Source organism: Cherax quadricarinatus, chromosome 20 (genome assembly GCF_038502225.1).
Source record: "Cherax quadricarinatus isolate ZL_2023a chromosome 20, ASM3850222v1, whole genome shotgun sequence".
Classification (NCBI taxonomy): Eukaryota; Metazoa; Arthropoda; class Malacostraca; order Decapoda; family Parastacidae; genus Cherax; species Cherax quadricarinatus.
In genome coordinates this window covers 154411-167499 of record NC_091311.1, presented here as the reverse complement: position 1 = coordinate 167499, position 13089 = coordinate 154411, and the positions used below count along the sequence as shown (strand labels likewise).

The 13089-nt window shown below is 39.3% G+C and overlaps 1 protein-coding gene across 1 annotated transcript in view; it reads left to right on the top strand.

Annotated features, from left to right (window-relative positions):
* lap (phosphatidylinositol-binding clathrin assembly protein lap) overlaps positions 1-13089 on the top strand; it is a 319918-nt gene that overhangs the window by 224706 nt on the left and 82123 nt on the right. Inside the window, exon 5 of the mRNA XM_070086861.1 lies at positions 12947-13089. This exon is cut by the window's right edge and continues 95 nt beyond it. Coding sequence (XP_069942962.1) covers positions 12947-13089 — 143 coding nt within the window. The remainder of the gene's footprint in view (positions 1-12946) is intronic.

The following is a 13089-nucleotide window of genomic DNA, read 5'->3' as shown; positions in this document are numbered from 1 at the left end:
GCATAAGGGAGGCAGTAGAGCACTAGCTTAAAATTACAGACCAGTAGCCCTAACTTCTCACATCATAAAAATATTCGAAAGAGCGATGAGACGGCAGATTACAAGTTTCATGGACCAGCATAACCTGAACCAGCATGGTCTTAGAGCAGGAAGATCATGCCTGTCACATATTGAACCATTATGACAGAATTACAAAGGCATTGGAAGACTACCAAAATACAGATGTGATTTACGCAGATTTTGCAAAGGCGTTTTACAAATGCTGTCGCGGAGTGATGGTGCACAAAATGAGGACCATGGGCATTGCAGGGAAGGTGTTCCTAACACTCAGAACACAAAAAGTAGTAGTGAACAGGGCAAGATCCAGCATCAGCGAGGTCGAATGTTCAGTGCCCCTGGCACCTGCTGTTCCTCATCCTCATAGCAAATATAGATAAAGACACCCATCACACTTTTGTGTCACTTACAGATGACACTGAAATAGCGTGAAAGTCAAAGCAGTAGAGGACACTGAAAAATTTCAGGAATACATAAGCAGGGTTTTCCATTGGGCAGTGGAGAACAATATGACATTCAGTGGTGATAAGTTCCAGCTGCTTAGGTATGGAAAGAATGAAGAACTCAAAAGGAACTCTATATACAAAACTCAAGAGGGCCACCAAATAGAACGTAAGGAACACAAAAAAACTGGGAATAATTATGTCGGCTGACCTTTCTTTTAAAGACCATAACAAGACAAAGATCACGACAGCCAGGAAGATGATGGGGTGGGTATTGAGAACTTTCAAGACAAGGGAAATAATGCCGATGGTGACATTCTTCAGATCACTAGGGCTCCCTCACTTAGAGTATTGCTCAGTGCTGATGGCCTCGTTCAAAGGAGGAGAAATATTAGAGCTGGAATAAGTACAGAGATCGTTTATGGCTCGCATTGAGCACCTAAACTCCTGGGAATGCCTTCAAGTCTTGAACATGTACTCATTGGAGTAGAGGGGAGAGAGATGCATGATAATATATACAGTGGATCCCCGGATATCGTAGTTGTCGGATTTCGTAACGCTTGGTAATTTTAATGTTTTTTTGCCAAAATATTGGCTCGGTGATCGTCATTTATCTCGGTAATAGTTGTTCATCCCAAACGCATACGAGCAGCCCAAACGGCCCCCACACACCATTCCACACCATTCACAGTCAGTCTGCCATTGTTTATCAGCGAGTGACCATCACCCCACGCATTCGTACGATGCATTTCGTAAATATTCCGTTCTTCTTAGTGCTTGCAACTGTTAAATAAGCCACCATGGGCCCGAGGAAAGTTCCTAGTGCCAGCCAGCCCTTTGGTAAAGGGCTGAGAGAGAGGAGGCGAATGTGCCTTCAGTGATTCTGCAATATGTATGATACTAAAGCAGCAGGAGTCAATAAAGGCTATAGTGCCAGCCAGCGACAAAGTGTAGCATTAATGGTGTATCAAGTAGGTGAAGCGGTTGAAAAAGGACAGCACAAAACTGACTCCTCCAATGTTGTTGGAGTTATATAGGGCGAATGACAACACCGCCGTCTCTGCTGCCGCCATCACCACCACTATGTAAGGCTTATCTTTCTGTGGCCCTTATACACCTAGCAACAAACAACACAACACCACTCATCGCATATGTAACGACATATTTTATTCATCCTAGAGTATATATCATGTTTCTGTTATTAATATTGTTAATTGTCATATTAGATGAATTTTGCTAGATAAATAAGCCATAGAGTTGATACTAGTGTCATATTGAAGGACTATCTTGTCCCAACTCCAAACACTCCCCTGCCACCACCACAGTTGTAAAAAAAAAAAAAAAAAAGTTTATTTCTTTGTAAAGGTTACAATGTGTAATTACAATTTTGATTTGCTAAGTACAAAGATAGCCACTATCATGCCGAGGCATTTCGGGCAAACTAATCCTAATACATAGTAACTAATTAAAACTAGTTAAGATAATAGTACATAGTAATTATACTTAAAACTAAACATGGAATATTGGTTAGCTGTTTTACAATCTTATTTGAACTTAATAAATCTTGTGTAAACTTAGTACAAAATCTAACTTACAAGTAATGGTGCAGGTGGTAATATTTTATGGAATGGCAGAATTAAAAGCCAGGAGGTCACGTAAGATTAATTAGCAGATGTTTTGGTAGGTTTGGTTAATACTGAGAAAATTATTTTATGGATTGGCAGAATTAAGAGCCTAGAGGTCACATGATAAAACTAGTTAGCAGATGTTTGGTTGATTTGGTTAACATACACCAGAAACAGACCTCTCTGGAACACTTTTGAGCGACAGAGTTCCAGTGACGCTCAAGCTGGTCCTAGTGGCATGAAAAAACAAAGAAGGGAAGTAACCCCAGAAAAGGACTTGGTACCTGAAGTCTCTATGGAAGGGGATTCCCCTTTCAAACAGTAATTTCTCCATCCTCTCCCATCTTCAATACACTAAGAGTAGTCTTCAATAAAGGTAAGTGTCATATTATTGTTTTATTCTTCATCTCATTGTTTTCTGTGTAGGTAAATGTATATTTCATGTAAAATATTTTTTTTAATACTTATGGGTGTCTGGAATGGATTAATTGGATTTAAATTATTTCTTATGGGGAAAATGAATTTGGAAATCGTTAAGTTCGGCTTTAGTCACACATTCTGGAACAGATTAATTAGGATAACTGGGGTTCTATTGTACCTGGAAAGTACTAGAGGCCCAGGTCCCAAATCTGCACACTGCCATAACATACTGAAGTGAGAGATATGGGAGAAAGTGTAAAATAAACCCAGTGAGGAGCAGGGTTGCAGTAGGGACAATAAAGGAACAATGTATCAACATCCGGGATCCCAGACTATTCAACATCTTAGCAGAAGATATTAGAAACACGGCTGAAACAAGTGTAGAGGCCTTCAAGAGGAAACTGGATAAGTATCTTCACCAGGTGTCAGATCCATCAGGCTGTGATGGATATATGGGGCAGCAGACCTCCAGAAGCAACAGCCTGGTTGACCAGGCAAACAACAGACAAGCCTGTCCTATGGCTGGGCTCAGAGAGAAGAGAAACTCCCGAAACTCTTCAAAGGGATATCAAAGGTATAGCAAAAACAAAGACTTGGTTTTCTGTTGGGTCCCTGGACATGATGTGCAAGGCAGTGAACAAGTGGATGCTGCTGTGTGGTCAGCGGTGCATGATCTTTTGGTTTCCTATAGAGGTATTCCATTCAGAGATTATTTTCCAGTCATCTCGGCCTGTCTTCGCAGCCATTGGCAACAATGGTGGTCGGGCATGCACCATAACAGATTGCTCTCTATTAAACATTTTTTAGGTTTGTGGCCATACTCAGACTGTGCTTTCTTGGCTCTGCATTGGCCATACTCGCCTTACCCAAGGGTATTTCATGGAATGACACCCTATTCCCCTGTGAGGGTTGTCGGGTCCCTATTTCGGTTATTCACTTTCTTGTAGATTGCCCGGTTTACCAGCGAGCTCACAGGATTTACCTCCAGTGCTGCTGCCGCCCTACGACTCTTGCCTTATCTTCCCATCTTGCAGACGGCCCTGTCTTTGGCTTACAGTCACTTTTTCACTTTTTGTCAGCAACTGCTTTACTGTATGAACTTAGACACACAGCCCTTAGCTTCCCTTCCAGCCCTTCTCTCCCCTCACCTCTGATCCCCTCTCCGCCTAGCTGTTTATAGCTTCAGCACTATTTTTCTGCCACACAGCACTGTATGACCATTGTCAGTTTAGCTCTTTCTTTGATTATTATTATAATTCTTAAATTGCAATGAAAATCCATTGGGGTAATATATGCTACCATTTATGAATTTTCCCTCAGTGCAGTCAAGGTGCAGAGCTAAGAATTTTCCCTCAGTGCCGTCAAGGTGCAGACCTAAGAATTTTATCTGTTTACAATAGGAGAATTGATCATTATATTTAGTTGGACATTTGTAACTTTCTTCCTAAACACCATGCAGAATGTTTTGTCAGTAGTATTAAGAGTAAGTTTATTGGTAGTCATCCATGTAGATATTTTTAGGAACTCATTGACAGTGCTGTTGACTTCAGTCAGATTTGTTATCTGTAAACAGAACAGGTTCAGGGAGACAAGATACATTGGAGATATCAATGTATATGAGGAAGAGCAAAGGAGACCACAAACACTGCCCTGAGGCACCCCAACATTGACAAGCTGAGTTGATGAGGTTATGCCACTGATGGTGACATACTGGTGTGTGCTACTAAGATAAGACTTTAAGTATGTAAGAGTATGACCTCTGATATGATACTGTTCTAGTTTAAGATGCAGGATGTTGTGGTCTGCTCTATTGAAAGTTTTCTGAAGGTCTGTGAAGAACTTGTCCTTGGTTCCATAATCCTCATTGTTGGTGTCACTGTGGAATAATACACACTGAATTTGCCTGAGAGTGAGACCTTCATGTCTTCACATCATGGTGGACAGTAGTATACTAAGATGGCATTTCCACAGTGCACTGCAGTGGCCCCAATTTTTTGTATAGCTTGCTCACTAACCATGCAGACCTGCACTCTCATGGCTAGGCCTACCAGTCCTCTTCTGTCAAATTTGAAGCTGTTTGAATTTGTGTACATCTTTGAAAGCAATGCTAGCATCAGTAATGTAGATCTCAGGACAAGACAGTGAAAGGGTTAATTACTACCTAAAAATGCAGATGGACTACTAATTCTAAGATTTGTAATGAGCAGAGTTTATAAAAGACAGGTGTTTGCCTCAGCAGCAAGATGAAAATGTGTTTTGTGCAATATTATTATGAAACATTTTGCAACATTTAATGGGTTGAGTGTTCCGTTACAAGGAGAAAGATAGTAACTGAATTATTGACACCCTCGATTATTTCCCTGGAATGACCAACACTAAACATTAGTAAGATAGATATATACAGTATGTATTCATAAAAGAAGCAATAAAACTGTATTGACGAATAATGCATAAAAGAAAACATGGATGAAGATGCGTAATCAAAGTAAATTTATAAACAAGTATAAAAGCATTTTAAGTAGATCATCAAGTGTATGTAACTTGAAGTATAGGGGTCGGCTTGCTGCTTCCTTGACTCCTTCAACACTAGTATTTTACTCGGTTCAGTGTGACCTGGAATGATGTTAAGGATAATTAGGACTTAATACAGGTCCTCCATCACAAATCCGGCATCATTGGGACCTATAGTGTGCCGGATTACTGAGTTTGCTGGATTACAGAGTGGTTAGGTTAGAATGCACTTAATAAAATTAACCAACTTACACAAAGTTCATTGAACATCGGGAAAAATCGAACATTTCCGCTACTTTGAGCTCAATTTCGAGGTACTTTTCGTCATGAAAGCAATCAAAATCATGTCTATTTCTGTAATATATCTTCCATTCTGTCAAATGAGTCCAAAAAAAAAAACGAGAATACAACCATAAAAACCATACGAAAATATACTGCAAAGAGGCGGCTAATGGCTGAGAAGTGAACTCCCTTATTTATTGTCCATCATTTTTATTTTTGTTGTACGTTAAGAAGCATCTTTCCATCATACATTGCCCAAGTTTCAATGAGATAGCCCAACAAACAACCTAGAAAAAAAAAAATATTTACCAAAAATCATGTATGGTAAGCCCAAGCCAGGTACTGGAAATAAGTCACTTTGACTTTCTTGGGTTATCCTAGGTTCTCTATACATACACTGCTATGTATGATAATCTCTGTAACTGTATTTGTGTATACCTGAATAAACTTACTTATTTACTTCTAGTCTGTCCACTGAGTACAAGAAACTGCCCATTCACTTACTTCAACTACCCAATAAAGTGGTCAGAAATTGGCAATTTGGCTGATTTTACACAAATTTCAACAGATGTCAATTAAAAAATAGGGTCCAGAATAAACAATGCAGACATTCCTGGCACTAAAATAACATTTTCTCTGTTCATTAGTCACGGCTACAGGCCCCTCTTATATTACTCTTGCTTACCATTTGGAATTTTTATTCACAAAAAAAATAGAAGATTTTCTGTTATGCAGACTGCTGCATTATTGTAATAATTGTATAAATAATGTCAACCCATTCTTGACTACGTATTGGAATTTAGACTGGCAGGCAGACAGGTATTGGATGGTGACGTCTTTTGTTTACTCTTGAGCTTTGCTAAAGAATAGAACATTTTCGTTACTGTGAGCGCAATTTCAAGGTACTTTTCGTCATGAAAGCAATCAAAATCATATCTATTTTTGTAATATATCTTTCATTCTGTCAAGTGAGATCGAGAAAATGAGAATACAGTGGACCCCCGGTTAACGATATTTTTTCACTCCAGAAGTATGTTCAGGTGCCAGTACTGACCGAATTTGTTCCCATAAGAAATATTGTGAAATAGATTAGTCCATTTCAGACCCCCAAACATATACGTACAAATGCACTTGCATAAATACACTTATGTAATTGGTCGCATTCGGAGGTAATCGTTATGCGGGGGTCCACTGTGTAACCATAAAAACCATACAAAAATATACCGCTAAGTGGCTGCTAATGGCTGAGAAGTGAACTCCGCTATTTGTGGTCTGATTTCTTTCATTTCTGGTGTACGTGAAGAAGTATCTTTCCATCATACATTGCCCAAGTTTCAATAAGATAACCCAAAAAACAATTGAGAAAATAATAATAATAATAATATCATTAATACACGTACAAGGTATACAGGCCTAGCTGACATCAGTGACATACTACTGTATAGAAAGCCACTTGTTATGCAGAGTATTTAAAGAAAATTAGGTCAGTGTACCAGGATATCGCCCACACTATTCGGCTAACACCCAGTGTTACGTTGGTATGTCTTATTACTTTGATGGTAAGGTTCTCACTACATGTTCTAGTGTGGGGGTAGCTTTTACTTAATGGCCTTATTTGTCTAGGGGTAATACTTACATCATGGCTGATCATCTTGAGTGTCTGATACCCTTTCACCAGCCCTCTTCACAGGTTATGTAAACTACTACTATAAAAATATAACTGTATTCTCAATAGATATGTACAGAATATACAATCACAGCCTCCATTTTCAAAACAAAATCTACACACTCCATGCCTGTGCGCCACATGGTGTGTTGCAACAACTCTTGTCCTTCACTCTTCCTGACATAACTCTGGGCTAACCAGTGTTTTGACACACTTTAGTCACCCTGGGTATGGTGGCCACAACTTAAATTATTAACACTCACCCCTGGAGCACACATGATGCCCCAAAAGATAGAAGAAGGACCCAGAGATCCTGCCAGGTTGAAGGTCAGCCACAGAGAGAGGGAGTCAGTGAGAGGGAGAGAGAGAGAGAGCCTGCTAAGCTCCTCTCACCAAAACAAAAGACTGTTGCCAAGCACAATTCTCCAGTTACCACAATTCTACCACCTCTTAACTTTACTTTTACAAAAAGAAATACAACTTTATAAACTACTTATTTAAATTGTGTGTTTGTGTGTATAGTATAACCTATTATATTGAGAAAAATAGGTTTGACCCAGCTGCCTCTCAGTCATAAGGTTGATCAGTCCTTCTGACATTTAGAGCAAAGTCCCCATCAATTCAATATAATTAGGTATTATTATAGTACACATATAAAGATGTCAGGTCCCAAGTACCATTCGTCTCCATTCACTCCTATCTAACACGCTCACGCACGCTTGCTGGAAGTCCAAGCCCCTTACCCACAAAACCTCCTTTACCCCCTCTCTCCAACCCTTTCGAGGACGACCCCTACCCCGCCTTCCTTCCCCTATAGATTTATATGCTTTCCATGTCATTCTACTTTGATCCATTCTCTCTAAATGACCAAACCACCTCAACAACCCCTCTTCTGCCCTCTGACTAATACTTTTATTAACTCCACACCTTCTCCTAATTTCCACACTCCGAATTTTCTGCATAATATTTACACCACACATTGCCCTTAAACAGGACATCTCCACTGCCTCCAACCGTCTCCTCGCTGCTGCATTTACCACCCAAGCTTCACACCCATATAAGAGTGTTGGTACTACTATACTTTCATACATTCCCTTCTTTGCCTCCATAGATAACGTTTTTTGACTCCACATATACCTCAACGCACCACTCACCTTTTTTCCCTCATCAATTCTATGATTAACCTCATCCTTCATAAAATCCATCCGCCGACACGTCAACTCCCAAGTATCTGAAAACATTCACTTCTTCCATACTCCTCCTCCCCAATTTGATATCCAATTTTTCTTTATCTAAATCATTTGACACCCTCATCACCTTACTCTTTTCTATGTTCACTTTCAACTTTCTACCTTTACACACATTCCCAAACTCATCCACTAACCTTTGCAATTTTTCTTTAGAATCTCCCATAAGCACAGTATCATCAGCAAAAAGTAACTGTGTCAATTCCCATTTTGAATTTGATTCCCCATAATTTAATCCCACCCCTCTCCCAAACACCCTAGCATTTACTTCCTTAACAACCCCATCTATAAATATATTAAACAACCATGGTGACATTACACATCCCTGTCTAAGACCTACTTTTACCGGGAAATAGTCTCCCTCTCTTCTACACACCCTAACCTGAGCCTCACTATCTTCATAAAAACTCTTTACAGCATTTAATAACTTACCACCTATTCCATATACTTGCAACATCTGCCACATTGCTCCTCTATCCACTCTATCATATGCCTTTTCTAAATCCATAAATGCAATAAAAACTTCCCTACCTTTATCTAAATACTGTTCACATATATGCTTCAATGTAAACACTTGATCTACACATCCCCTACCCACTCTGAAACCTCCTTGCTCATCCGCAATCCTACATTCTGTCTTACCTCTAATTCTTTCAATTATAACCCTACCGTACACTTTTCCTGGTATACTCAGTAAGCTTATTCCTCTATAATTTTTACAGTCTCTTTTGTCCCCTTTCCCTTTATATAAAGGGACTATACATGCTCTCCGCCAATCCCTAGGTACCTTCCCCTCTTTCATACATTTATTGAACAAAAGTACCAACCACTCCAACACTATATCCCCCCCTGCTTTTAACATTTCTGTCATGATCCCATCAGTACCAGCTGCTTTACCCCCTTTCATTTTACGTAATGCCTCACGTACCTCCCCCACACTTACATTCTGCTCTTCTTCACTCCTAAAAGATGGTATACCTCCCTGACCAGTGCATGAAATTACTGCCTCTGTTTCTTCCTTAACATTTAAAAGTTCCTCAAAATATTCTCGCCATCTACCTAATACCTCCATCTCCCCATCTACTAACTCCCCTACTCTGTTTTTAACTGACAAATCCATATTTTCCCTTGGCTTTCTTAACTTGTTTAACTCACTCCAAAATTTTTTCTTATTTTCATTAAAATTTCTTGACAGTGCCTCTCCCACTCTATCATCTGCTCTCCTTTTGCACTCTCTCACCACTCTCTTTACCTTTCTTTTACTCTCCATATATTCTGCTCTTCTTATAACACTTCTGCTTTGTAAAAACCTCTCATAAGCTACCTTTTTCTCTTTTATCACACCCTTTACTTCATCATTCCACCAATCACTCCTCTTTCCTCCTGCACCCACCCTCCTATAACCACAAACTTCTGCCCCACATTCTAATACTGCATTTTTAAAACTATTCCAACCCTCTTCAACCCCCCCATTACTCATCTTTGCACTATCCCACCTTTCTGCTAATAGTCGCTTATATCTCGCCCGAACTTCCTCCTCCCTTAGTTTATACACTTTCACCTCCCTCTTACTTGTTGTTGCCACCTTCCTCTTTTCCCATCTACCTCTTACTCTAACTGTAGCTACAACTAAATAATGATCCGATATATCAGTTGCCCCTCTATAAACATGTACATCCTGGAGCCTACCCATCAACCTTTTATCCACCAATACATAATCTAATAAACTACTTTCATTACGTGCTACATCATACCTTGTATATTTATTTATCCTCTTTTTCATAAAATATGTATTACTTATTACCAAATTTCTTTCTACACATAGCTCAATTAAAGGCTCCCCATTTACATTTACCCCTGGCACTGTTACTTATAAATACATGTTGGGTCCTATAGCCCCATAACACCCCCACCTCCAGACGAAGTCTCACAAAAGCTAGCCGTGTCCCTCAGGATACGGCTAGTAAAAAGTATATTGCTTAAGTCTGAAGGCGGTAAACAAGACTACTAGAAATGCTACATATTTCCTAGCACCATAACTACTCTTCACTTTACTGTTATTTACAACAGATTGCAGAATTTTTTAGAAAAGCATTTTAACCATACCCATATACTCAAGGGTGTAACTATTGACAATTTTAGTGGCTTTTAAACAATACACATTACAATGCAAAAATTGCACACAATGCCCACTTACTGATGGGTAAACATAGACAACAGGTGTAAAGAAACACGCCTAATGTTTCTACCCTGGCTGGGAATCGAATATTTACCAAAAATCATATATGGCTGACCCAAGCCAGGTACAGTGGAACCTCAAAAATCGAACGTATCACATATCGAACGTTTAGAAAATAGGACCATTTTTTCAGACAAACTGTGTCCCTATTATCGAAAGCGCCCCTATTTTCGGACCACCGGGTACAGGACCTGTCTGCTGGCCCGCTCTGTCCGCGTCCCCGCGCAGGCGCCATGAGCAGTCTAGCTTTGTTTATGCTTGAGTGAACACTAACCTGCGCTCTCATTCACGCATTTTACGATTATTTTGTTGTGTTTAGTGCTTGTGGGACTGTGAAATAAGCTGCCATGGGCCCAAAGAAATTTGCTAGTGGTACCCTTGTGGTAAAGAAAGTGAGAAACACCATAGATGTGAAGAAGGAAATAATACAGAAGTATGAGAGTGGTGTGAGACTTGTTGAGCTTGCCAGGATGTATGGGAAAAACAAGTCAACCATCGGTTCTATCCTGTCAAAGAAAGAACAAATCAAGGAAGCTGATGTTGTGAAAGGTGTTAATATAGGGAGTGGATGAGGTGCCTTCTTCAAAGATTAAGGAGATTTGTGCCAAGTGGAATGATGTCCAAATGTTTGTGTAGAAGTACCACCCTGAGCAAGCTGAAACAAGCCATCTTTGCAACAAGTTCAGTGACAGAACCATGTCCCATATTAGGGAAATGTTGAAGAGGCACCAGAAACAGAGGACTGTGGACAGTTATTTTGTAAGATAGGGGTCCAGTGACTCTCAAGCTGGTCCAAGTGGCATTAAAAGATGGAGAAGGGAAGTAACCCCAGAGAGGGCTCTACCTGAAGTCCTCATGGAGGGGGATTCTCCTTCCAAACACTAACCCCAACTCCCTCTCTCCTCCTCCCTATCTTCCAGATGCCATCACCAGTCTTCAATAAAGGTAAGTAAAAATGTTAATTTTATATGTATTACTATTCATAATTAAAAACTATAGTATTTGTTGTATGTAACACTGTAATTAATCTCTCTCAAATGTATTTTTTGTGTGAATATTTTTGGGTTTCTGGAACAGATTAATTGTATTTTCATTATTTCTTATGGGAAATATTGCTTCGAATTTCAGACTTTTCGAATTTAGAACTAGCTCCTGGAACGGATTAAGTTCGATTTTTGAGGTTCCACTGTACTAGAAATAAGCCACATTGACTTTTTTTGGGTTATCCTAGGTTCTCTACATATATGCTGCTATGTGTGATAATCTATATAGAGAAAATAACTTCTTTGTTTCAGGTTTGTGGTGCAGTACGAGTGCATATCACAGTTAGCCCTGTGCTATACTCCGTTTTCTCTAATATAAGCCCCAAGACAGGGATAGGAGAATGGTATTTCTATACCATATCCTCTTCATACCTCCATCAAACTGCTCGGTGTTATGCCAAATATTATTTATTCTGGAGTATTTAACATGTTTTATGTTATTTATATTGTTTATTATGTCATATTAGATCAGTTGTGATAGGCAAATAAGCTGTAGTGTTGATATTAGCGTAATAATAAAGCATATTCTCCTGCTTCATGAGACTGAGTTCATGGCAACCGACAGTGGCTTCAAAGCCACCTTATCTTTAATGGATAATGTACTGTGTAGGCGCTTTACATAATGAGAAGCATTTCTTGTATTCATTGGAACCATGGCTAGGGCTAAAAGTAAGCAGGTTAAAACAATAAATGGAGAAAAAGAAATTGGAATGACTTATGCAGCAAGTAGCGCCACCAAACAGTACCAGCAGGTTGGTGTGGCGACCCTGGAAATTTGAAATTATGCTAGCCAAAATTAGTGCTGAATAAATGAAGGAACCGAATAACTGATTGCCGGATTTGTGATGGCAGACCTATACTTTACTTCCTAAAAGTTTGTTATATTTTAGTTAAATATTGTTACTTTTCTAGTTAACTCGTGTAAATATTAAATGTTTTACAGAGTATTAATAAAATGTTCTCCATGTTTTGAATGCAGTAAGAGACTAAAAATGGTAATTACAGTACACTATAGTTACTCATGAAATCATAACACTATTGCAAACAAACTGTGGAATGGGTGGGGTTTTAACCCCTGGCTAGCAAGCCCTATAATTCACTTACCCTGGGTTCAAACCCCACCCAATCCATGGTTTTTGAGTATTATAGTTAGTTTTCATGACTGTTATTGACTTGCAGTGAGAGAGAGATTATGAATGTGGTATTCGGCAGCTGGTTATTACAAGACAAATGTGTAATAAGAGTTTTCGTGAGTCACCCTTGTTAGTCATAGCAGCAGTATTGTACCTTAATGTATGTATACATTAGAACTAGTGTTTATTTTATAGTTATGTTCTTAAGTGCACGATCTTACACTAGTGCAGTTGACTCTTACTTAATGTATGTACAATTTATTAATTTGTGTATTGATAGCAAAGAAGATGGAACATTGCGAACGATGCCAACAGACCAACTTCTCAAGACACTGCCAGTGTTGCAGTCCCAGGTCGATGCCCTTCTTGACTTCGACTGCACTGCCAATGAACTCACCAATGGTGTTATAAACTCTGGCTTTA